Source organism: Micromesistius poutassou (genome assembly GCF_964030765.1).
Source record: "Micromesistius poutassou genome assembly, chromosome: 6".
Lineage (NCBI taxonomy): Eukaryota > Metazoa > Chordata > Actinopteri > Gadiformes > Gadidae > Micromesistius > Micromesistius poutassou.
The window spans coordinates 5508827-5530702 of NC_140276.1; the positions used below are offsets into that span (position 1 = coordinate 5508827).

The 21876-nt window shown below is 40.3% G+C and overlaps 4 protein-coding genes across 7 annotated transcripts; 2 read left to right on the forward strand and 2 right to left on the reverse strand.

Annotated features, from left to right (window-relative positions):
* Nucleotides 1–786: 786 nt before the first annotated feature.
* sowahab (sosondowah ankyrin repeat domain family member Ab) lies at nucleotides 787–2181 on the reverse strand (the record flags this gene model as incomplete). Its single annotated transcript, XM_084469327.1, has 1 exon — nucleotides 787–2181. The coding sequence occupies one exon, from the start codon at nucleotides 2179–2181 to the stop codon at nucleotides 787–789; it is 1395 nt and encodes a 464-aa protein (XP_084325453.1).
* A 527-nt stretch (nucleotides 2182–2708) lies between these two features.
* On the forward strand, nucleotides 2709–11072 carry LOC311345038 (septin-8-A-like). Of its 2 annotated transcripts, none has more exons than XM_084469400.1 (10): nucleotides 2709–2754; nucleotides 4198–4312; nucleotides 4810–5005; nucleotides 5823–6009; nucleotides 6324–6485; nucleotides 7296–7392; nucleotides 7532–7700; nucleotides 7915–8047; nucleotides 8152–8342; nucleotides 10937–11072. In XM_084469400.1, exons 1-10 carry the CDS (start codon nucleotides 2725–2727, stop codon nucleotides 10989–10991), a joined length of 1335 nt encoding a protein of 444 aa, XP_084325526.1. In that variant the 5' UTR covers nucleotides 2709–2724; the 3' UTR covers nucleotides 10992–11072. The 2 variants fall into 2 exon arrangements, with proteins under 2 accessions (XP_084325526.1, XP_084325527.1); XM_084469401.1 differs by lacking the exon at nucleotides 10937–11072 and adding an exon at nucleotides 9886–10159.
* Nucleotides 11073–11916: 844 nt separating this feature from the next.
* Nucleotides 11917–14066, forward strand: mcts1 (MCTS1 re-initiation and release factor; the record flags this gene model as incomplete). 2 transcript variants are annotated; one of them, XM_084469202.1, is made up of 6 exons in its annotated part: nucleotides 11917–12078; nucleotides 12701–12853; nucleotides 12956–13053; nucleotides 13132–13265; nucleotides 13603–13670; nucleotides 13796–14066. In XM_084469202.1, 6 exons carry the CDS (start codon nucleotides 12068–12070, stop codon nucleotides 13875–13877), a joined length of 546 nt encoding a protein of 181 aa, XP_084325328.1. In that variant the 3' UTR covers nucleotides 13878–14066. The 2 variants fall into 2 exon arrangements, with proteins under 2 accessions (XP_084325328.1, XP_084325327.1); XM_084469201.1 differs by lacking the exon at nucleotides 11917–12078 and having other exon boundaries at nucleotides 12687–12853.
* Nucleotides 14067–14235: 169 nt separating this feature from the next.
* Nucleotides 14236–16593, reverse strand: c1galt1c1 (C1GALT1-specific chaperone 1). 2 transcript variants are annotated; one of them, XM_084469372.1, is made up of 3 exons: nucleotides 16453–16593; nucleotides 15973–16095; nucleotides 14236–15869 (listed from the first exon to the last, which is right to left on the reverse strand). In XM_084469372.1, the coding sequence occupies exon 3, from the start codon at nucleotides 15856–15858 to the stop codon at nucleotides 14902–14904; it is 957 nt and encodes a 318-aa protein (XP_084325498.1). In that variant the 5' UTR covers nucleotides 15859–15869; nucleotides 15973–16095; nucleotides 16453–16593; the 3' UTR covers nucleotides 14236–14901. The 2 variants fall into 2 exon arrangements, with proteins under 2 accessions (XP_084325498.1, XP_084325497.1); XM_084469371.1 differs by lacking the exon at nucleotides 15973–16095 and having other exon boundaries at nucleotides 16453–16587.
* Nucleotides 16594–21876: the final 5283 nt, after the last annotated feature.

Below are 21876 nucleotides of genomic sequence, written 5' to 3' on the forward strand. Positions count from 1 at the left end.
CACCACCGGCTCTGCAGGCCTCAACCTCAACAAAGTGTTGGTTGAGAACAGTAAAGCTACCTAGAAGGTGTGTGTTCAGGGTCTATAATCCTGCTATAATACTTTTAAGTGCATAAATTATCTCTTATAAATTAACACATATTTTGTTCAGGCTAAAACGAATTGCCTGTTTAAAGAATTACCTTCTTAATGTTATTATTTGACTAATTCCCTCAAAGCTGAAAAATAGACAGTTGATATTATCTTATCTTTAGAAGAAGAGGCTTTCCTTGCTCCTTGGAATGGGAAATAATGTAAGGAAAGAGCAACATTCCACTGTCCAGTCTGTGTCTACTTTGCATAAGTTGCCTCCACACACCAACCAACCCACCAGTACATACCTCCCATGTTAATCCAGACTCTAGAATATCCCCTTTGTGACTCGAATAAAGAGTAGATAGATGAGTGAATAACGTTGAGTTAGAGTCGTTACCCTGTTGTAGGGAAATGCTTACGACTTATCGTTTAACTTTTGCGATAGTGATTAAACGAGTAAAGAAAATCACCTCTGGTGACACATTTCCACATATTCCATTCCAATGTTATCTTTAAAGAATGTACATATTAGTATACAAGAATAAAGATTTTTATATTTCTTTATACAAACTAAAGTACTAGTAGCTACACATGTTTTTACAATATTAAAAATTGACTCATGGATCAAATCCGCTTGGAAATGAGGCCCCTGACAATTTGTCGGAAGTTTGACACTGTTGAATGATGACCCCAATTGTTTTACAATCCTGTTTAAAAGCCATCCCAAACAGCTAAGCCTGGTGGCTGCTGGTGTCTGTGTTTCCTGCGGTGCCCCATGTGGGGCTGAAACAGTTTACTGATGGTGTTCAGGCCTTTAGGCAGCAGCACTCTGTACTCCTCCTCTTCGGACGGTTCTCTGCAGTGGTCTCTCTGCCTTCCACCCAGAAGCTCTTTAAGTTCAAACGTCCCACATGTCCCCAGGTAGTGGTAGGGCTTCCTCCCAGCGTTATCCCTAACGTTGACCCTGGCTCCGTAACCTTGAACTAGCAGAGTGATGATGTCACCGTGACCATGGATGGCTGCGATGTGCAGAGGTGTGTAGCCTCCGTGTGTTTTGCTGTTGACGTCCACGCAGGTGCCTTTGCTCTTGGAGATGTCCATGATCTTGCGCACCATCTCGCCGTTGCCCCCCTTTACAGCCCAGTGGAGGGCCGTGAAGCCAGACAAGAAGTCTCTCTTGTTCACCAACTGTGTGTCCAGTAAAAGCAACCCATAAACGTGCCTCCACATTCCTGCACTGCACTTGACCAGCCACTCGTGAGCGATTGGATCCAAAGGAACGGAATCTGAATCGTCCACTTTTCTCGTAATGGAGCTTTGGGACCCCGTATCTGTGGGGGAGCCCTGGCCATTTAACATCAACTCCGTTAAGTTTTCACAAGATTTCGAGGTGTGTGTATTCCTCTCAAATATTTGACAAAAGCGGTTCACGACTGGTACTGTTTGTGACAGGGATTTTACTGGAAATGGCTTATCTGGAGTTGTAAACTCAGATGGCGTTTCCGAACTTAAATCATGAGGTCGTATCGGGGTACGAGGGGGTGAACTCACCGACACGACAGCAAAGACAGCACCGCTTTCCCCTTTTATACACACATGATCACTTGAAATATTAAGGATCTTCAGCGACTGTTCATTGTCATTGCTGCTGTTTGTATTCATCGTTAGAGCCATGGCCTCGGAATGATTATATATGGTGTCATCCTTGCATTCACCGCTTAAGTTGAAGGAATAGCTTGCATTGTTGTTTTGTAGGTCGTGCAGCATTTCTGCAGACTCGGCTTGATCGGAGCTGTGGAGGGGCGAAGCAGCGGCCCGCAGTGATGGGTCTGGATGGGCACCACCGTCCCCCGATTTCAGCCCTTCGCCGTCTCCTTTCACAAAGTCCCGGTATCTTTTCTTCGCGACCACAAACTTGACACCGTCGATCTGTTTGACCACGGCAACGCTGTTCACCAACTTCTTGAACAAGTCCCTATTGTGTTGCTTTCCCGCGGGATCGCCGCAGTGTATTTGACTTTTAAAACAGTTCAGCAGTTCTGCGTTTGTCACCTTGCCGCCGTGCTCCAATAAAAAGGTTAAAATGCTGTCCTGATTCAAAGCCATTTTTTCATATAACAACCTAAAATAAATGATAACGGGAGAAAAAAAAATCAGAACGGGCCACACCGACCGTCCCGCTCCGCATACAATTAATTCTCCCAGTCCCGCCCCCTCCTCTTCCCGGTACTAGTGGGAGATGTCCCCCACAACAACCTGCTGTTTCCGGGGCCTCTTTAAACACAATTACGTCGTGCGCGTCCACGGCACATTACACCCAAATGCGCGTGCTTATTTATCTATCATAAGCCTCACTAAGCCGCTATTATTTTTTCATGCTTTGACTCAAAAGTACGTATCCTACAATAATTGGAAGGGGGAATCGTGTTTATTTTTAATCGAAAATATTTAGATGATTGACCCTATTGGTGCGGCGATCATGACCCAACCCCATAGTTCTCAATGAGCAAATTGATCGTGCATTCCAGCACCGAGGGGGTGTTGCCACCAAGTGGCCATGTTGAATGAATTAAGCCGTTCCCTTCCCATACTCCGTTCAGATGAAGACAGCTCCTCGTAAAGTCCCTCATACTCCTGCGGCGTCTGACGATGGCGACCACTGAAATAGATATTTTCGCTGTAAGTATCCCCGATGTGTATATTATTCAGCGTAGGCCTATGCATTAGGCTTACGTAGAAAAAATGTCATCTCATTGCGACCTATTATAGACCGGGGTTTATAGCTTGTTTATTATAGCGTTCAGGTGCCTAGGTGGGGATTAGCCTATCGTGGCTGGTCTGACGTGCATGTCATGCGGCGGCATCGTTATGTTGGTGTTGAGCAGCCTATGCATTGAACTCGGTGTGTTAATTGAATGCATTTTTAAATAAGACTTTGTAAAGGTCAATTATGCACTGTAGCGCCTTGAGACGGGGTTACTCACGGGATGCACGCATTACGCTTCCATAACGAGGCCAAAGGCAGTAAACAAACGACTATAGCAAAAATACAAGGGTGCTTAGGTTGTTAGAACGTTAATGTTTAATGGTAACGGTAATTATACTCATGTATTACTGTTAGCATAAACATTGCAACGCAAGACGGCGGCAGAGTGGAGTGTGATCAAGCATCGCCTCTGCTAAGGACTGAGACAATTACATTAAACACCACTTAGAGTTTATTGCTGTCTCACTTTGATTAATCATGCTCAAGACATCATAAAGTGTGCTTCTTGGGTCTCAGTCAAGGGTGTTTGGTTTTGCAAAATAAGGATAACAATCACACACGCATGCATGCACACACACACACACACACACACACACACACACACACACACACACACACACACACACACACACACACACACACACACACACACACACACACACACACACACACACACACACACACACACACACACACACGGTGTGTGAGTAGAGAGGGCTTGTAAGGGTACCCTCTCACCCTGTCAAATAACATCCATATAAAGAACTCTTTGTTTGCATGCGTGTGCATGTGTGTGTGTGTGTGTGTGTGTGTGTGTGTGTGTGTGTGTGTGTGTGTGTGTGTGTGTGTGTGTGTGTGTGTGTGTGCTCATCAAGCACATCATTTTCCTTGTGTGAAATCTTCTGAAATGGGAATGCTGTTTGTCCCAGCCTGTATCTGGCAAAAGAAAGAGCAACATCTACCAAGCATACAAATTAATCAGACTCATTTTAGGGCCATCTATTGTCCCATACATCCCATACACAGACTTTTCAGCAAAACTTTTCAACATTGAATTCTCTTATTGAAGCTGTGTCAATGTTGTCAATCTATTTGTTGTATTTTAATAACACTCTTACTTCACTTCACAAAGTGTATTTAACTGCCTTGCATTGTAAGCTGTTTAGTCAGACATAATTATTTTATTGAATTGTCTATACCACACTATAAAAGACATGGAGGCACAAGGGTGTGCCATGAAGTACACGTTCACTAAAAGTAATTGTGAGGAAGAAAAGCAGCAACTGTCCAAAAAGATGGGAGAAAGTATTCAGTCAATAGAACGTAGTACATCAATACATTTGTATCTTTTTCAGAATGAAGAGAAGCGTAGCCTGGAGCTGGCTGGACATGTTGGGTTCGACAGTCTTCCGGACCAGTTGGTCAGCAAGGCAGTCTCGCAAGGATTCTGCTTCAACATCCTTTGTGTCGGCAAGTTTGGATTCCATTAAAAGGAAATACAGACAGACAGACAGACAGACACTTTATTAATCACAAAAGAAAAAGGCAGCCAGTCACTCTATTCAACACACAATTAAAATGAGCAATGCACACAGAAACAAATAGCCTGTTTAAATTTCCTACACTATACATAAACATGAGATACTTAAAACATAAAAATACAAGACTCTGAGCATATGGACATTGTAAAAAAAAATCCATATCCATAAGAAACACAGACAACCCACTAAATGTGTGGTAGTGGAGCAGGAAAGGTAAAAAATAGGACAAACACTGCAAACAGACAGCACCGGAAGTAAACAAGATGCAACTGATTCAATATGATGTTATTTGAACCACATTGTTAGGATAACTTCTTCCATTATTTTCTTTGTATACAGATGCAATGTCACATGATGAAGATATTTCAGAATTGCTTGGAAGCATGGCCCACCTCATTTTTTACAAGTGTAAATTGCTTTCTACAGGTGAGACAGGGATCGGAAAGTCAACATTAATCAACACTCTTTTCAACACAACATTTGAGAGTGACGAAGCCAGCCATTACCTGCACGATGTCCACCTACGCCCCAAAACGTATGACCTGCAGGAGAGCAACGTCAACTTAAAACTGACCATCGTGGACACTGTCGGATTTGGAGACCAGATCAACAAAGAAGAAAGGTATTGTTTACTTTTTGAGTGGAATGAGTACTAAACACATTTAGAAAAATAACACAATATTTTACATTGACATTTAGTCATTTAAATGTGCCAGATATGATTTGAGAGTTGTGAAAATAAAGAGAGAGCAGAAAAGAGAGGAAGAGTGCAAGACTTTTAATGTGATCTAAAGTGGCTCATACAATAATGAGCCAATTCAGACTGATATTCTCAAAACACATTTCAAACACTAATGGTTGACGGATGGCTATGCGGATGGCTATTTCTAACATATCACACTTAAATTATAGCTCTTAAATCTCACCTACAGCACCTTTTACAAATGCCTTTATCTAAGGTGACTTACAAGTGAGGCTTGTAAGTGAAGGCTAAAGCATACAATGAAAATTGGAGGCAGGAAAAGCCTATTCAAACTGCAAGCTACTGAATGCATAACTGAACAGAGTGCAGGGCATTGGCTGTATAAGGTCTATGTTATATATAGATCCAGAGTAGCTAAAGGAATCAGAAAGAGGTGACCTTCTACGGTACTTTTGAAATCATTAATGATTAATATCATTGATGTACATTAGATTAATGATTTTGTTTAACCGATGAAAGCTCATTTCAGAGTTCTGAAATATAATGACTAAGGGCTGACATTCTGGGTTGCAAGGCTGCAGTAGCAGCAGAGGTTCTAGGTTGTGAGATTGTAAAACGTTGCCCAAACTGCAAGGCAAGCTAACATTGAACAGGAATCTAACCTATAATGTGGATGAAGACGAGACAGCTGAGTTATCTGTGATTTATGTATCATAGCTTTCTGTTTACTGTGCAGCTATAAACCCATTGTGGACTACATCGACACCCAGTTTGAAAATTTCCTCCAGGAGGAGATGAAAATCAAGCGTTCCCTGCACAACTACCACGACAGCAGAATCCACATCTGCCTGTACTTCATAGCCCCGACCGGCCACTCTCTCAAGTCCCTGGATCTGGTGACCATGAAGAAATTGGACAGCAAGGTTAATTTAGCACCACCACAACATTTTTTTAACTGTTAATTGGTTTTGTATGTTAGCTTACTCTGAGAAAGGGATAGTTGCACAGTCACAACTGCCTGATTGTCATTTCATGCATTAACTTCTCATGGATACCAACTTCATGGATGCAAACCAGATATGCATTAACTTGGGCATGTCATTTTAGGCCGGCATTACCCCAAAAAGTTAATGGGGCTAAACAGTTTAATTAATTATTAATAATGAATTTTATTCATTCATTTCAATTAAGTATATTTCTTTTAAGTTTTCCAATTCCATATTTCTTTCCTATGCAGGTGAACATCATCCCTGTCATTGCCAAGGCTGACACAATCTCCAAGAGCGAGTTGCACAAATTCAAGATTAAGATCATGAGTGAACTGGTGAGCAACGGAGTACAGATTTACCAGTTTCCCACAGAGGATGAAGCTGTCACGGAGATCAACTCCACTATGAATGTAAGCATGACCCTATTTCTCTCTCTCTCACACACACACACACACACACACACACACACACACACACACACACACACACACACACACACACACACACACACACACACACACACACACACACACACATAAAACAAATAATTATTGCTAATATTCTATCAAAATAAATACTCTACTTATTACTACTTATATAATTAATTATTAATTATTATAATTATAATTATTAGAATTATATATAATTATTGTCAACATAGCCACAGAATCAGGGGCTACAACATAGACTCATTCTGGACATTTTCTTTTGAGGTAAAAAAGTAATGTCATGTTAAACCCTTTTTCCTGTGCATACCAGTAAACAGCCTGTGTAATTCTGTCTCACTAAATGGATCCCCGCTAACACTAGGGGCAGTGTTCTGATCCAAGGCTTTGACCTTAAATCAGTTCAATTTCAATCTTTTCTCCAATAAAACGAAAATACCAAAAGCAAAACAAAAGTATTGTTGGTGCAATACAATACAATGCTATACAAGTCCCACCAATTCAATTCAAAGTCAAAGAGCGAGAGAGCGAGGGGAAAGGATGCAAATAATAGCACCTGAACTTGTCTCTCAAAACCGCACTGTACTTGTGCCAGAGCTGGGTTTAAATAGGCAAAATAGGTTACCTCAATTACGAGTCAGTTACTGGTAAAGAGTTCCAAGTTGGCCTCTGACGTCCAGCAGAGGGAATAGGATTCCTGACAGTATGCCATTCAGACAAGGGATACATCGAGCTGGCCTCTCCTTCAACGGTCTTGCAATTGTCTACCAACAGGCTCATCTTCCTTTTGCTGTGATTGGAAGTGTCGAACAGGTGAAAGTGGGAAACAAGATGGTCAGGGCGAGGCTCTATCCTTGGGGATCAGTACAGGGTGAGTATGTACCACTGTGTTAAACAAAACCTTTGGCTTCACTATGGACCTATAATCATTAGATAATTTTCCATTCAACTGTGAAGTCGACATTCTCGGCTATATAATTCACTCCGAATGTCTGCTTATTTTCCTACAGTGGAGAACGAGAGCCACTGTGACTTTGTGAAGCTCAGGGAAATGCTGCTTCGTGTCAACATTGAGGATCTAAGAGAACAGACGCACGCGCGCCACTATGAGCTCTACCGTCGCTGCAAACTGGAGGAAATGGGATTCAAGGACACAGATCCAGACAGCCAGCCCTTCAGGTGAGATCAAGCCAAGGGGTGGGGTTGAAGCTTCGGTGGGAAGACATCCAGAGATTGTAATCACAATATCTAATACTTTATCTATTGACAGTAGCTGAACATCTGTATGAATTAGAATAGTTGGGACATTTAAAAAATTGGACACAGTGTAAACTGTGTCTAAACTTTGTCCAAACTCAAGACTGGAAGTATTGATTCTGTATGTATCCCACAGCCTGCAGCAGACCTACGAGACCAAGAGGAAGGAGTTCCTGGTGGAGCTGCAGCGCAAGGAGGAGGAGATGAGACAGATGTTTGTCAACAAAGTGAAAGAGACAGAGGCGGAACTGAAAGAGAAGGAAAGAGAGGTAGGCGCGTGGCCCGTAGACGGATCAATCCATCCGTGAAGCCGTCAGTTGCCCGTAAGAAATGCTTGAATTTTTCATGCATTATGTTGTACCTCCCTCTCCAGCTGCATGAGAGGTTTGAGCAGTTGAAGCGCATGCACCACGACGAGAAGAGGAACCTGGAGGAGAAGAGACGGGAGCTGGAGGAGGAGATGAACTCTTTCAACAGAAGAAAGGTGGCGGCCGAGACTCTCATGGGTCAGGCCCTACAGAGCTGCTCCCAGCAGCCCTTCAAGAAGGATAAGGACAAGAAGAAGTAAGTCCCCTTTGTTTTGGTTGGTGTTGCTCTGGTGGTTGTTCTTGTTGGTGGTGACGGGATTTTAATGACTTCTGGGAGCAGGTTTGCAGTGCAGATGTTCTCTAAAAGTTACTTAACTTAATTCTCGAAGTGTTTGCAGTACACATGGCAAGCATTACAGCAAACCCATTCCTTAAAGTTAGGGTAGGACATTGATTTTTAAAGCATTTTTTGTCATATTTGTTGGAGTTCTCCTTTCATAAAGCAATTTACAAATCAAAATCTCTGACAAAGGAAAAATTATTTTGCATCTGTGGCTGCAAAAGGCCTGTAATAAGCTTGTTGCATAATTGAATTTGACCATTATGAAATGATTGGATGGCCTACCTGTTTGTCTATTGGCTACTTGCTAGCGCCTGTGCACTCATTGCAGGCGCTAGTCTTCCATAAAATGTTCCAGAAGGCTAAGCAGACCTATTGCTAAAGATAGCAAGCTAGTCATGTGATTTAAGGGAGTGGCTTTGCAGGGCGGTCCAAAAGGAGGGGTGCTATTTTTTCGGTTGGTTCATTTTGAAATCTAGCGTATTCCGGCTATTTTACCCAAATTGCCTACCCTAGCTTTAAGTCATGACTCTGTGTTACTACTGCATGGTCTGGGTGGAGTTGAAGTGAGAGGAGAATGGAGTGACTAAGGGATATAGCATTATCATACCAGTAGCCCTGTTGGCTACGACACTGATACTTGGGACAGATTGAGTCTGACTTGGTGCATCGTGACTCTGTAGGGGGGTCACAGCCTGCATGATACTGCCCGCTGCCCATATCTCTGTGTGTTGACCTGGCAGATTGCATCTCCAACCAGTTCTACTCTTTATTATTACAAAATGCTACAATCCTTATCAATAAAGACAGCGTATATGAAAATAAGATTATGCAAAAAAGCTAAATAAGCAAAAAATACATTAGCATTACATTCATTACATTAAAGTGGCAATCTTGAAGTTCTCCATTTCATTCTACTTCTCTGCAACTATGGCGACAAAAAAAGCAAGTGAGTTGAAGAACGGTTCGGTTGCAGTAGCTCCACCTACCCTCTCTTGTGGAACAACCTGGGTGATGGAAACTGTGTCACTACCTTTGGTGCTTGTGATTGTGAATGCGTGGCAGGAAATCCTGCCAATGTAAGGGCTTTTATCAGTGGGCCATAGGCTCAATCACCATTGTTTTACCTCATTCGGCGAAAGCGACTTACCTGAAACTTTGGAGATCTTCGAGATTGCCACTTTATCAAATATTTGTACATGCCTGTATATAAATGCATAATTTAGATAAATATAGTAAGATAGTCTAATGAAGATAATTTATGTTGCGATTGATCAGTTATGGGATGATGTTATTCCTTATGTTTTGTAGTTATTTTTTAACTGTAGTATAGGTATATTTGTAATATTGTGGTTTGTAAAATATCATTCATAAATCAACATCCCCTATTTGTCTTCATTTTTTTTATTTTTGTCATATTTACCATGTTTTTGCCATTTGTTTTGTGTCCTCTTTTTAGTTGATTTATGGAGCAGTCATCCAGGAAAACCAGGAATGTGTCTTTCATCAGCATGGGAAAAGACTTTGATATTTGACTTTACTTATTGACGCTGTATGTGTAGACACACAAACACTGTGGCAATATATGTATGTGAGCTAAATTGGCCATAAGCCACTGTGAGCTTATGGATCAAAAAAGGTATGAACAGTCGATTCAATGTGTCCCTAATGCTGACTCTGCTAGATATGTGAAAACAGAAGCACAGACTGCTATCATAACACCGCTTGTGTTGTTTTATGTTCATGCCGCCAATTTGCAGTTGTCTGCCTTTGGAGATGTTACTCACAATGCAAAGCACCCAACTAAAATACTCTCTTGTCTTATAGCTAACAACAGCTTCAATCGCACTAGCATTAAAAAGGGCTAGGGTTAACAGAGTTTGTGTTATGTTACTGATTATTACAGATTTATATTATATAACTCACTAATGTAGTGGAATTAACTCAGTGTCCTGTAATAGTAAGACCGAGTGTGATACAATAACATTAATGGACAAGTTGATTTATCTTCAGCTATATTAGAGAAATACATTTTGTAATGTACATAGTTCATTTTAATACACTACATGTATTTTCTGACCTGATAGTGAGTAAGGTTTTTTTTAAAGATGTTGTCTTTCAGAAGGTATGAACTGCAACGATGTGAGCTTTGTCACTGAGTTAATAATTTACTTTAACAATAGGAAGGAATAACTTATTTGCTTTTCCATTCAAATAAAGAATGATGAAACTAAGACATGCATCTGTTCATCACTCTGTTAATTCATTTCTCCATATCTCCCCTCATTTATCCCAAAAGATGTCAGACCATCCTTGAATCCCCTCCATCAGTGAAACTAAATACCCTATACATGGATACCAATTCACAGTATCAACATTTTGCGTATGATATTAAGTCTAATTGGTTTAACTTTGTATGTGTTTCTTCATGTTATTAGGTAGGTGAGCCAGCGTACTGCGATTGTTGTTGTTCTACAAATGGCTGACATGGCTTTTCTCTCTTTTCATAGCTTCTTTAGTCTTCCATCTGCGTGCTCCTTAACCTCAGGAAGGAATTTGAATTAGAAGACTATGCACCACAACAAAAGATCGCAGACTCCTCGTGAGGTCTACCTTCACATGTATTCATAAGCAGTGGCTTCAAAGCATGGTTTCTGCATGAACACAACCCCCCCCTGAAATAAAATCTCAAAAATGAAATTATTGTCATAATAACCTTAGATCCTTGACATTTTAAGGTATGTACACTTTCCCCTTTGACAATTGATCTACACTGTGAAGGTATTGGATATAAAATGTATTTTTAAATCGTTTGGCTTTAAAATGTTATTTTCACTTCAGCACTTTAAATTGTATTATTTAATATTAATTAATATTTAATATGACTATTGAAAATAATGTTGTGTCTATATGACGAGAATAGCCAACTAAATTATAATGAATGTTGTTTGTGTTTAATAGATTTTTTATAATTTTGGTTTGACTATAGTGTAGGCCTATTTCAGACGAACAAATTGTCTACTAATTATCTCAGGCTGGTGAAGTCGATTTAAATGAGTATGATTACAACAGTGCTTGAAAGTATGTCGTTAGTGGATTTATATTTTTTGCTGTAATAAATATCTACATTGAAAACACCTGCCTGACTTGCTTTCTCACTGGCTGGTTGCAGAAGAACGATTACCATACGGCGAGACTGTTGGACAGGACCATAGAGCAAAGTTGTATGGGAAAGGCAAACAAATGCAACCCGGTAGTATTTTAAAATGTAAAAAACCTAACGAATGATACGATAAAGGTCAAACACATTAACGCTCTAAAACAATATCAAACGACTTCCATGACGCGATTGGGTGGACGACGTTCCGAATTTATGAAACTTATCTTCCCAACCAGAAGACCTCATTGCATCCATGCAAGAACTGCAATAGAGTAATCGCATATGCCGTAAAATGCAACGAAACTGTCGCAAAATGACGTAATCGTGGCCCTTCAGGAGGAAACAAGCGTGGAATTGCACTGGAGTGGTTTCATAGATGAATTGTATTTCTTTAATACATTGTATTTTCTCTTAAACGGCAGACTAGGTACAGACAAGCGCTGACATTGTGGAGAAAACACAGTGAAAACGACCAACGAGGATGTTTAAAAAGTAAGGTGTTCATGTTTAATTATCAAGTTGCTTTTGCTAAATGGCTAGCTAACCGGATCCACTAGCAGAATCGTTCCAATGACAACCATGCGCAGCATTTCATTAAGGAAAATAATAATTTTGCTAACGACCTAGATTGTTTACTATCATATAAAACATAGCCCCTAAAGTATGGTCTACTGTTTGACATATTATTTGGAGAACGTCTAACCGGAGACAAGCTTGTTAAACTTTGTTACAGCTGTATAGTTGTCTATCCGTTTCAACCTAAACACGCGTTACATTACATGCATGGTAATAACAGAAAGAAATCAAAGGATTTATCACTGCCGATAGTCAAGAGTAAAGCCTGTCTTTCTTTTTCTTGAGAAACCGCCATGAATATGCTATTCGTATGACAATAGGCGTAATTTTGCGGACCATGTTACTATATATTCTGATCTGCATGAGCAGTATCCGTCATATGGCCTAAAATGTTCCTCTGTCATGGGGTTAATCTAGTCTCCAGATTAATGCGGGATCCGATATCAAGGCTAATAGGCTCTTAACTGATCTGACTACATCACATTTTGCGTTACTCCTGCAGTTGAATACAACATCTGTCTTTCATGTCTTCCCTTAGATTTGATGAGAAGGAAAACGTTTCCAATTGCATTCAGCTGAAGACTTCAGTTATCAAAGGAATAAAAAACCAACTGCTGGACCAGTTTCCTGATATAGAATCATGGCTAAACCATATTATGCCAAAAAAAGATCCTGTCAAAATAGTGAGATGGTAACTAGTGCTATTATACTAACTTCTTCCATATATATCTCCTATAGCTGATTCCCACCATATATATATACTGCCTAATTTTGCTGTCATTTGATTCTCTAGCCATGAACACATTGAAATCCTGACAGTGAATGGAGAGCTGCTATTCTTCAGACAAAGAGAAGGACCATTCTACCCAACTCTCAGACTACTACATAAATGTAACTATTGGTATAGTTTCAATAATCTGTGCCTAATATGGATGTGTGTTGTTAATGATATGGATTTGTATGTTACAGATCCTTTTATCCTTCCGCATCAACAAGTAGACAAAGGGGCTATTAAATTTGTCCTAAGTGGTGCCAATATCATGTGCCCTGGGTTGACGTCACCAGGTGCCAAACTCTACCCAGCAGCTTCAGACACAGTGGTTGTATCCTTTCTCAATAGTGTACATTCCCGTCATCTATTTAGAAATGTTGTAGTTGCCACAATTGTAAGTTATTTATGTTAAGTATAAATCCAGATTATTACAGATATAGCGTTTGCCATTTGTTTGTAGTTCTTTAGCACATTATCAATTAAATAGTTTGACCCTCCCGTAATTCTGCGGCTACCACCCAATTTTCCTGGGTTTAACGTTCTTATTCTTTATATTATGTTGGATATTACGTTAAAATGTGCTATATAATATTGGATTTGGATTATATTTTATTTTAAGGCTGTTTTCATCTCGCACACTGACGTTTGTCTTTAATGGTCGACGATAGGCCATAATGGCAGAGGGGAAACAACATGCACTTTGTGTTGGAGTGATGAAGATGTCCGCAGAGAGCATGTAAGACATTACACCTGTACAAACCCAATTTTTGTAACAGACCCACCATGCTGTTTCCGATCATATTCTGCACCATATGAACTTGCGTCTGCTTTCTTTTTCATCTTTCCTGACTCTTCGGGCAGAGAAAAAGTCAACAAGGGCATCGGAATTGAGAATGTTCATTATCTTAACGACGGACTGTGGCACATGAAGACGTACAAGTGAGGTCACCATTATCCCCCGCCTGCCCCCACCCCCCACCAGTAGCCCTGGACAGCATGGAGCTTGTCATAGTGCGGGAATGAGCTGCCAGTCAGTTGTTTACACCAATGGACTTAGCTGTGTCACCTGCTGGAAGCATTGAATCAAAGCATAATGCAAAAATAATAAAATCCTGCATTACATCTCCTTTCACTTGGTGTTTAGCCATGTTATTTGATTAACCTTTAGCTACAGTCTGTGAAGCCCTTTGGTACATATATTAAAAGGTGATGAATAATACTACACATAATTCATTAATATAAATGGATGATTTTAGGATAAAGCCGAGGAGTAAAAGATGGATAAAAGAACATGCCAAACATGTTTATTGGACATATGACAGGGACTATATATATATAAAGAGTTGCTATGCATTAGAGGCTATAAACCATAAGTAGGCCTTTTTGCCACTGGTTATCAACATTTGTATTTTTATTTTCATTCGCAGTTTAGCATTACTCATTTTGAAATGGCAATAGAATTTACGAGTACCCTTGCATACAGAAAGGTCAAAGTCTGAGGACTCGTATTTAATAAAATAACATTTCTGGTTTTATTCAAAGGTTGCTGACCCATCAATTTATTCCCCACTAAAATAGTAAAAGGATGTTGGTGGGACAATATCAGATCATTACCTCAATTGTATGCCTAGACGTTGAGTAGACTGAAAAATATACATCTTATAATATACTTTTGGCATGAAAACCACTTTTTTGTTTTATTATAAATGTCGATAGGCATGTAATTACAATTGTTGATTTGTGGAACACACAGAAAAGAACAATGCTCACAACAATTCTCATACTCTTGATCACATTGTTAAGAAAAAGACTATTGGGATCAATTTTAAAATCAGCTTTAAATACTAAACCTATCCCAATCCACCATTCCTTTGTAAAAAGTAAATTAAAAAACACCTTCCCAAAAACATTAACAAAGACATGGAAATCTTCATTCCATGTTCAGGCCCAAAAAAATAGAAAACAGATTAGTCATTGTCCGAACCCTCAGGAGGTTGAAATAGCAGCATGTCGTTAAAATTGTGTCCATAGGGACGAAGTCTGTAAACGCCAAACATCATGACTTGCATTTGATTCACGGACATTCCACTGAATGTGATGGCCAGGTCTGAACAGCAGCCCTCCACGACATTAGAGGGGTTGTTTTGAAGGCTCTCAGTGATGAGGTGTTCCACACTTTTGCTATTAAAAAGTCCCTTTCCTTCAAAATCTTCCCCGTTCTCTGCAAACACTCCAGTGTACTTGAGGCATATGGCCAACTGCTTCTCCTCAGTGACCTTCCACAGGCTACTCTCAGTCTCTGGACATTTCTCACCATCCTGAAACACGTTCATAAGCCTTTTTAGAGCTTCATAGCTTAGGACAATACCGCTTTCATACTCAACATAGTCAAGCTCTCCCGACTTCATAGCATGGCCAATGTAGAATGGTTCACTGGGATCCTTAGCCAGCACAAGGTATTTCAGGTTCTCTATGATGGCGAATGTAGTAGGTCTCGCAATAAAAAACCAGCGGATATCCCCGGCATTGTCAAAGGCATGTTTGAGAGCCTTGCGAAGTCTGGCCCATTCATTTGGTTCCTTTAGGTCTATTGCCTCAAGCTCTTTGAAGGCCTCTGAGCTGTAGAAGGCTGCCTGATCACAGTGTTTGCTCCAGGTGTCTTTGACTGTGGCCCAATGCTGCAGAACCTTAGGATGGACCATAATAAGGCAATAGACTCGCACCTGTTCGGTTAGTTGCTCCATCTGAGTCTCAGTCAGGCCTCGAAGCTCGTCTTTGCTGGGCGCTTTGACATGATGGTGCTGGTGGTTGTCCTCTTCGGTGAAAGAATAACTGGGGGTAAAACTGCCAATGAATGCCAACACCAAGCAGAAGAGGGCTCCAAGGAGCACCCCCTTTAGGAAGGAGTTGCTGTCCGACAACATGTTGGACGTCACTGAATTATGAAGGGGAGAGGGCAGAAAAACATTATTACCATGTAACCCACTAAATCATTTTATTCAAAATAAGTTGCTTTAGAGTTTGGTTTTAACTTTTACGTTTAATAAAGTGCTGCTTCGAATAGCCACCGGGGGTCTAAACGCCGTAGATTGCCTTCAGGGTTTGGCGTCCTGACGTCGAGTTCAGTTTTCGGAGATGTGCTGCCACCTTTGGCTACGACTCTGTAAACGTGTAGACCCCCCACGACGAAAAAGCTTTAGTGTGGGTGTCGTACGCCTCATTAAACGAAATTTGTTCTTACAGTTGGGTAATAATTCGATATTCTAAAAGTACTAATCAAGAAATTGAACATATTAAATTGACATCCCAGCATGGCACAACATAAAGTAGCCTACGGTATGTCACCAGGAAATAGACAGACATTGTGGAATAGGGTCAATACCTGTGTCCCAAATGAACAAATGATCCTTTGGGACACAGGTAAGAGTAAATACTATTTAACACACAAGCTTTTATCGAATCGATATATTTCGTAAACCTTGTAAACAAAAACGACGCAATTAAAATGTATATTGTACCTCGGTGGCCGTCAGTGACACTGCTGCGGTTGGAATCTGACGGAGATATTCGGTTGCTTATCAGGTTATGTGAGTATTCAAATGTATGCTTGCTTGGCTCACGCTTACCGCAAAGCTCTTTCATTATACATCCATTTGAAAGCTTTGCCAAAATAAACTATAGGATTTCCGGGTCCGGGTCACATGACTTGTCTTTTCCCAAGGTTGATTGGCTGGATTAAAAACACCATCACTGATGTTGATGTGTACGGTGAACACACTGTCAGTTTAAACACACGTCTCCGGACACTATTATGAGATTTAAAGAAAAAATGGCTTTGGTATAGAGGAAGGAGGGCGTGTTATCCATGACTGCGCCCCAAGGCAACTTTGTGATATTTTTTAGTTGTGTCGTTGTGTATGAGTGGGAAGCCTGCCCTCCCTCGGACGCAAACATCAGAATCAACCACTGCTCATACTGAGATCCACAGGACTATCAAATTTAATTAAAAGTTTGGAGAGAGATAACGTGTTGTGGCGGAGCAACAGAACACATTGGCTACCCTTCGACCCACACAATTATTAGTAAAACTTAAAGTTTCCAGCAATTTTATATATTGTTCGTAATTGATTTTGACTATTGTAATGTTATCTGATAAAACAAGAAAAACAGAGAAATACAATTATTTATATTCAAATGGATATTAACTTTAACCTCAGTAAAGTCTTAAAGAACAGTGGGCTCCATTAATATGGCATTGGGTTAAGGAATGATTCAAACCAGCCCCTTTTTATCAACTGTGAAAAGAAAAAAAGTATTTCCATGGGCACAAATCGTGACCATGGGCCATGGCACATGGACAAACGTCGTTTGTCAGTGTAAAAAACATTCCGTTGTTGTGAACTCAACCCACCGACAGGTGTCGTGCAAATGTAAAGTATCCCGATAGAAAGCGTGTCACTGGCCGCGGGAGCGCGCATGCAAACAGGGAACGCGTCTGAATTATTATTATTTTTTAATTTGCAAACATAATTGAAAGACGTACAACATTTTGACCGACGTTTTTTGTCCCTTCCAAAGGTCCGCCGTATCACGTTGGTTTTGGTTCCGCTACTCAGTTTATTTCCAGTCGAGACCATGGACCTATAAAGAAGGTCGAGAGAGACACATTCCTATTCCCGCCCCAGGAACATGATTGGTCTGAACTAATTAAAAGCAAAATTATCTGAAACGCCCTGGTCACACAGATTTCTAATTTGTGAGATTGCTCAATACATAATATGCAATAATGCACACTACTAATGCAGAATATCCAGTCTGCAACCGGGAAAATGCAGCATTATTTTAAGGCAGGGCCAAGTCATACTGCAACTATTCAACAAATCGATCAAACTTTCTAACTTTTTTATTTTCCATTGTTATCTTAGTTACGCATAAAACATCTATTCATAACTACGATGAGTGCTAGTTATGTTCCTTGATCTCTGATCTAGGTCATGGCCAAATATAATGACTTGTCAAATTACTCCTTATTTATGACTTTTAATTCTGGTTGGCATTATTATTAGAAAAAGAGGAGAGCTCTGCATTCCTGTCAAAAGTTCCCCTTCAGAAAGCGTGTGTTCAGGGGACATTTTGACATGTCTCTATTCCTTCCTGAAGCCTTAAAATGTTGACAGACTTCCATGGACTGGTTTGCATTTTAAGAGCATGCCTACCTCTCATCTTATGCACAAAAAACACAGAAAATACTTGTAGAAAATGTTGTGTAAATAAGAGATAAACACAACTCTTTTTAAAGGTTTTGTTTATGCCCCCCACTTATTCACCCTGCTCAGTGGTCTGAAGGCGTTGTATTTACGATTGGTGTGTTGTACATCTATGACTATTATCAGAGAATATTTATTTTTTGGAGCGATGTGATGGGCACACATGTTCATTCACAAATGAAAGTCAAAGTTGTGTTTCTTCCAACAACAAAAGCTTGCTTGAAAGCCTTTTTGGCTCCAGGCTGTGAACTGGACCAGCTTCCCAACCAACACAGAGAAAAGTATCGTGCACCATGTATTTGACCATCATCCATTCACCTGTTCACTGTTGCTGTCGCAGTGTTTTGATTACAGAATCGCTTGGGCATTGGGAGTGTGTGAAGCTGAAGGTGAAAGTGTGTGTCATATGCGAGAAGAGTAAAAGTCCCTTGCATAATGTAGACTAAGGTTTATCTGCAGAGCTGCCAAGTCTTACACATTGACCGTTAAACTCACGCATATCAACCAGTTCACATGTTTCATATAATTAAACTCATTCCCCATATCTACCAGTTCATCACAACCCATCAAAGACACGCTCACAACATAAATGTGAGAGAACCTCAACACCTTCCCTGGTGAGTCACTGATAGCTGTTGTAGAGTAAACATTTGTTATGGCACGCTGTACAAGCAGAGATAGTCTGGGGATGAATTGACAGGGTCCCCTGAATTGTGTCTGTGACGACAGGTCCATCACGTCAAAACCATTAGGAAGGAGACTGGCAGTGTTGATAATGTATTGATCTGATTGTGATAGATGGGCCATGAAACCTATATATATGAAGTTCTTTCACCTAGCTGAGGTAGTCCACACTCAGGCCCCTTTAAGCCACGGTCACTATGCTTTCTTTAGGGCTGTTTTACCTTTTTGCTGTGATCTGCTCTGCAAGAAGGACCCATGCTCTACCGATTTATCCTGATGCCAACCCGGAACCACAGGCAGGTAAGAAAAACTAGAACTAGATTGTGTGGTTCATGAAATTCTTATCTTAAAATAATATACATATAATGACGGACATTGATATATTCACTAACTACGTCTATATAATTAATAAAAGAAAAAGCCCAGACCTCAACCTCATTGGCTCAGTATGATATGTATGTAAGTATGTAATTAGTAAGTATGTAATTAGTATGTAATTAGTGATGTTGCGTTTAAAGTTGCGTGTCCTCAACAGCAAGACATTGACATTGATAAACTGACACCCTAGACACACAATGTCATAACGCAACAATTGATCTTCCCAGACTTCATACAGAAGTTAGCGGCAGAGGTGGAGGATGGAGAGAGCCCAGTTCAGGGGGAACAGAGAGAGAACATCTATCCACTCCTCAATCAGATCTATGGGGGCAGGGACTCCTGGAACAAAGGTAGAGCTGACAAATTAAAGGCCATTGAGGCCAGCTCTCTGGAAGAGATCAATTACATTTGAAATTGCCACATTGTCCTGTTCACAGCGTTCGGCTTGTAATTAATATTCCTTTTTTGGTCTTACTATCTCTCTCAAAGGGATCACAAAAGATTCTGCTCCCAAGGAGACATACACCAACATGGTAGGCCAGCTGATCATGAAATAATGAATGGGAACTGAAGAATGGTAACTGAACGATGGTGACATTAAAGCTTAGTGTAACTTCAATATCCACGGCTGATGTGTTTGGGTCCCAGGTGGACGACCTCAAAGAAGTGGTGTTGAAGTTGGCAGCAGCGGACAAGCTTCGCTCGCAGGGCTTCCTTCGATCCGGCCAGAGCTTACCTAAGACCAACAAGAGGGGTGAGTGTTGGGATTCTGTGTTCTGCCATTGTATGGTATTTTTTAGATAGGTGAAATTGTATGTCCAGAGGGCAGTTAGACTGGTTAACCCTGTTATACCTGTATGTGATGATGAACTCACCGCAATTATAACCGATGCAGTCATTAACTCATCCCGTATGCAGCGGAAATTATTATTGTATCAAGATGTAGGATTTGTTTCAAATTTGTGTTCTGTTCTTGCAGTTTATTTTATCTTTCTTGTTTCCTTGCCAGCATGCTTCTGGAAATACTGCGTGACCAACTAGGACGTTTCCATGACGATCAAAAATCCTTATCCTCATCATATTCTTGTGTCGAGAAGTGAACATTTGATTTTTACACAAAATATTATTTTATACATATTGCCAAGAATATAAAAAATATATTTTTTACGTTTAAATATAATCTTTTGTTGTCAAAAATAAACTTGTGTTGAATTTATTCATTGAATTGAGTTTATTGGTAATATGTTCCCTGATTCTCTCTCTCCCTGTCTCTTTATCTCTCTCAAACTCATTTTTTGTCTTTCTCTAATAATCAATCATACATATGAACACAATCAAAGTAAAAATGTTGTGTCAAATATTAAAATTGAAGGAATCAATGTGTCGTACAGGTTTACTCTTAACTAGAAAGTTAATTTGAACTTCAACTGTAGAGTAAATGGGTCTAAAACAGCGGGCAGTTTCTAGTTCCCAATTTTTGGTGGGATGGAGCTGGAAATTTGTGCCTTAAGGTGTGAAGTTTGTGTGCATTTTGCTCTTAACCTTTTGTCACTATGAAATAGAGGCCTGATTCTCAGATATGCATGTAGGATGGGTAGGGTGTAGGTCTGGGAAGAACTCAAAACCATGGCCGCTGGGTGAGGCACCACGAGATGGAGCAATAGCTGAACCTTTGTGAGTCCCTCCTTGTAGGGCTGGAGCCCTAGAATTGATACTCATATATGCCCTTTGAGCCCGTCTTTGATATAAAATAGACCCCAGGTCTATAGCTTATTTGTTACTGTACTTGACCCTTAAGACACCTACTCATTGCATCACTTCCTGTAGGGCCACAGCCTCTTAACTGATAATTCTAGTATATTTGAATGCCCTCTTTCATAGAAATGACACCACCATCACTGGGGTGTAGCACCAATTCTCCATATCCATTTGGGGAGGGGGAAGTGGGGCAGGGGGGGTTGGTGCTTGTGGACAGTAGGGGTGCACCATACAGAAATAGGAAGCTTGCAATGAGCATTTCACTCAACAACAGAGATAGTCAATATACACACTCAGGATGAGGAATGACCTCTCACATATGATAAGTGAAGGAATTGTGTTAAATAAACTTGCCCCATTAAATCAATTAACTTATCAATGAACATATCTCGTAGTGACGTAAATAGCCCCCAGACAGTGATAAAAAAAAGAATCATGTTGATTACAACTTTGATTATGTGTTATTTTTCTAGCCAGAGGAACCTAGTTTACGCCAAAAACAAAACCATTTACGGTGAATCAGCTGCCACGTGTTACGTTGTTATGGCAACGAGTGCGCCGTAAATCATTTATCTTTCAATTAGTAAATGACTGATGATAAAGGTGATAAATCCTCATCTAGGTTTGTGCAAATCACACTTAACATAGAACTCATAAACTCGTAAGCAACGTGAAGTGTGCTTAAAATGTGTAGCCTACATTCATTTTCCTCATCACAGCATCCCGCTCCTATCAGGAACCTAGAATCAATATTTTCGTTTAGTTTTTTTAAAATATTCTGTTCACTTTAATGATGCTGAAGCAACTCGGTCCCAATTACACATTTCTCCTTTATCATGATAGTCCTTCTGCCGC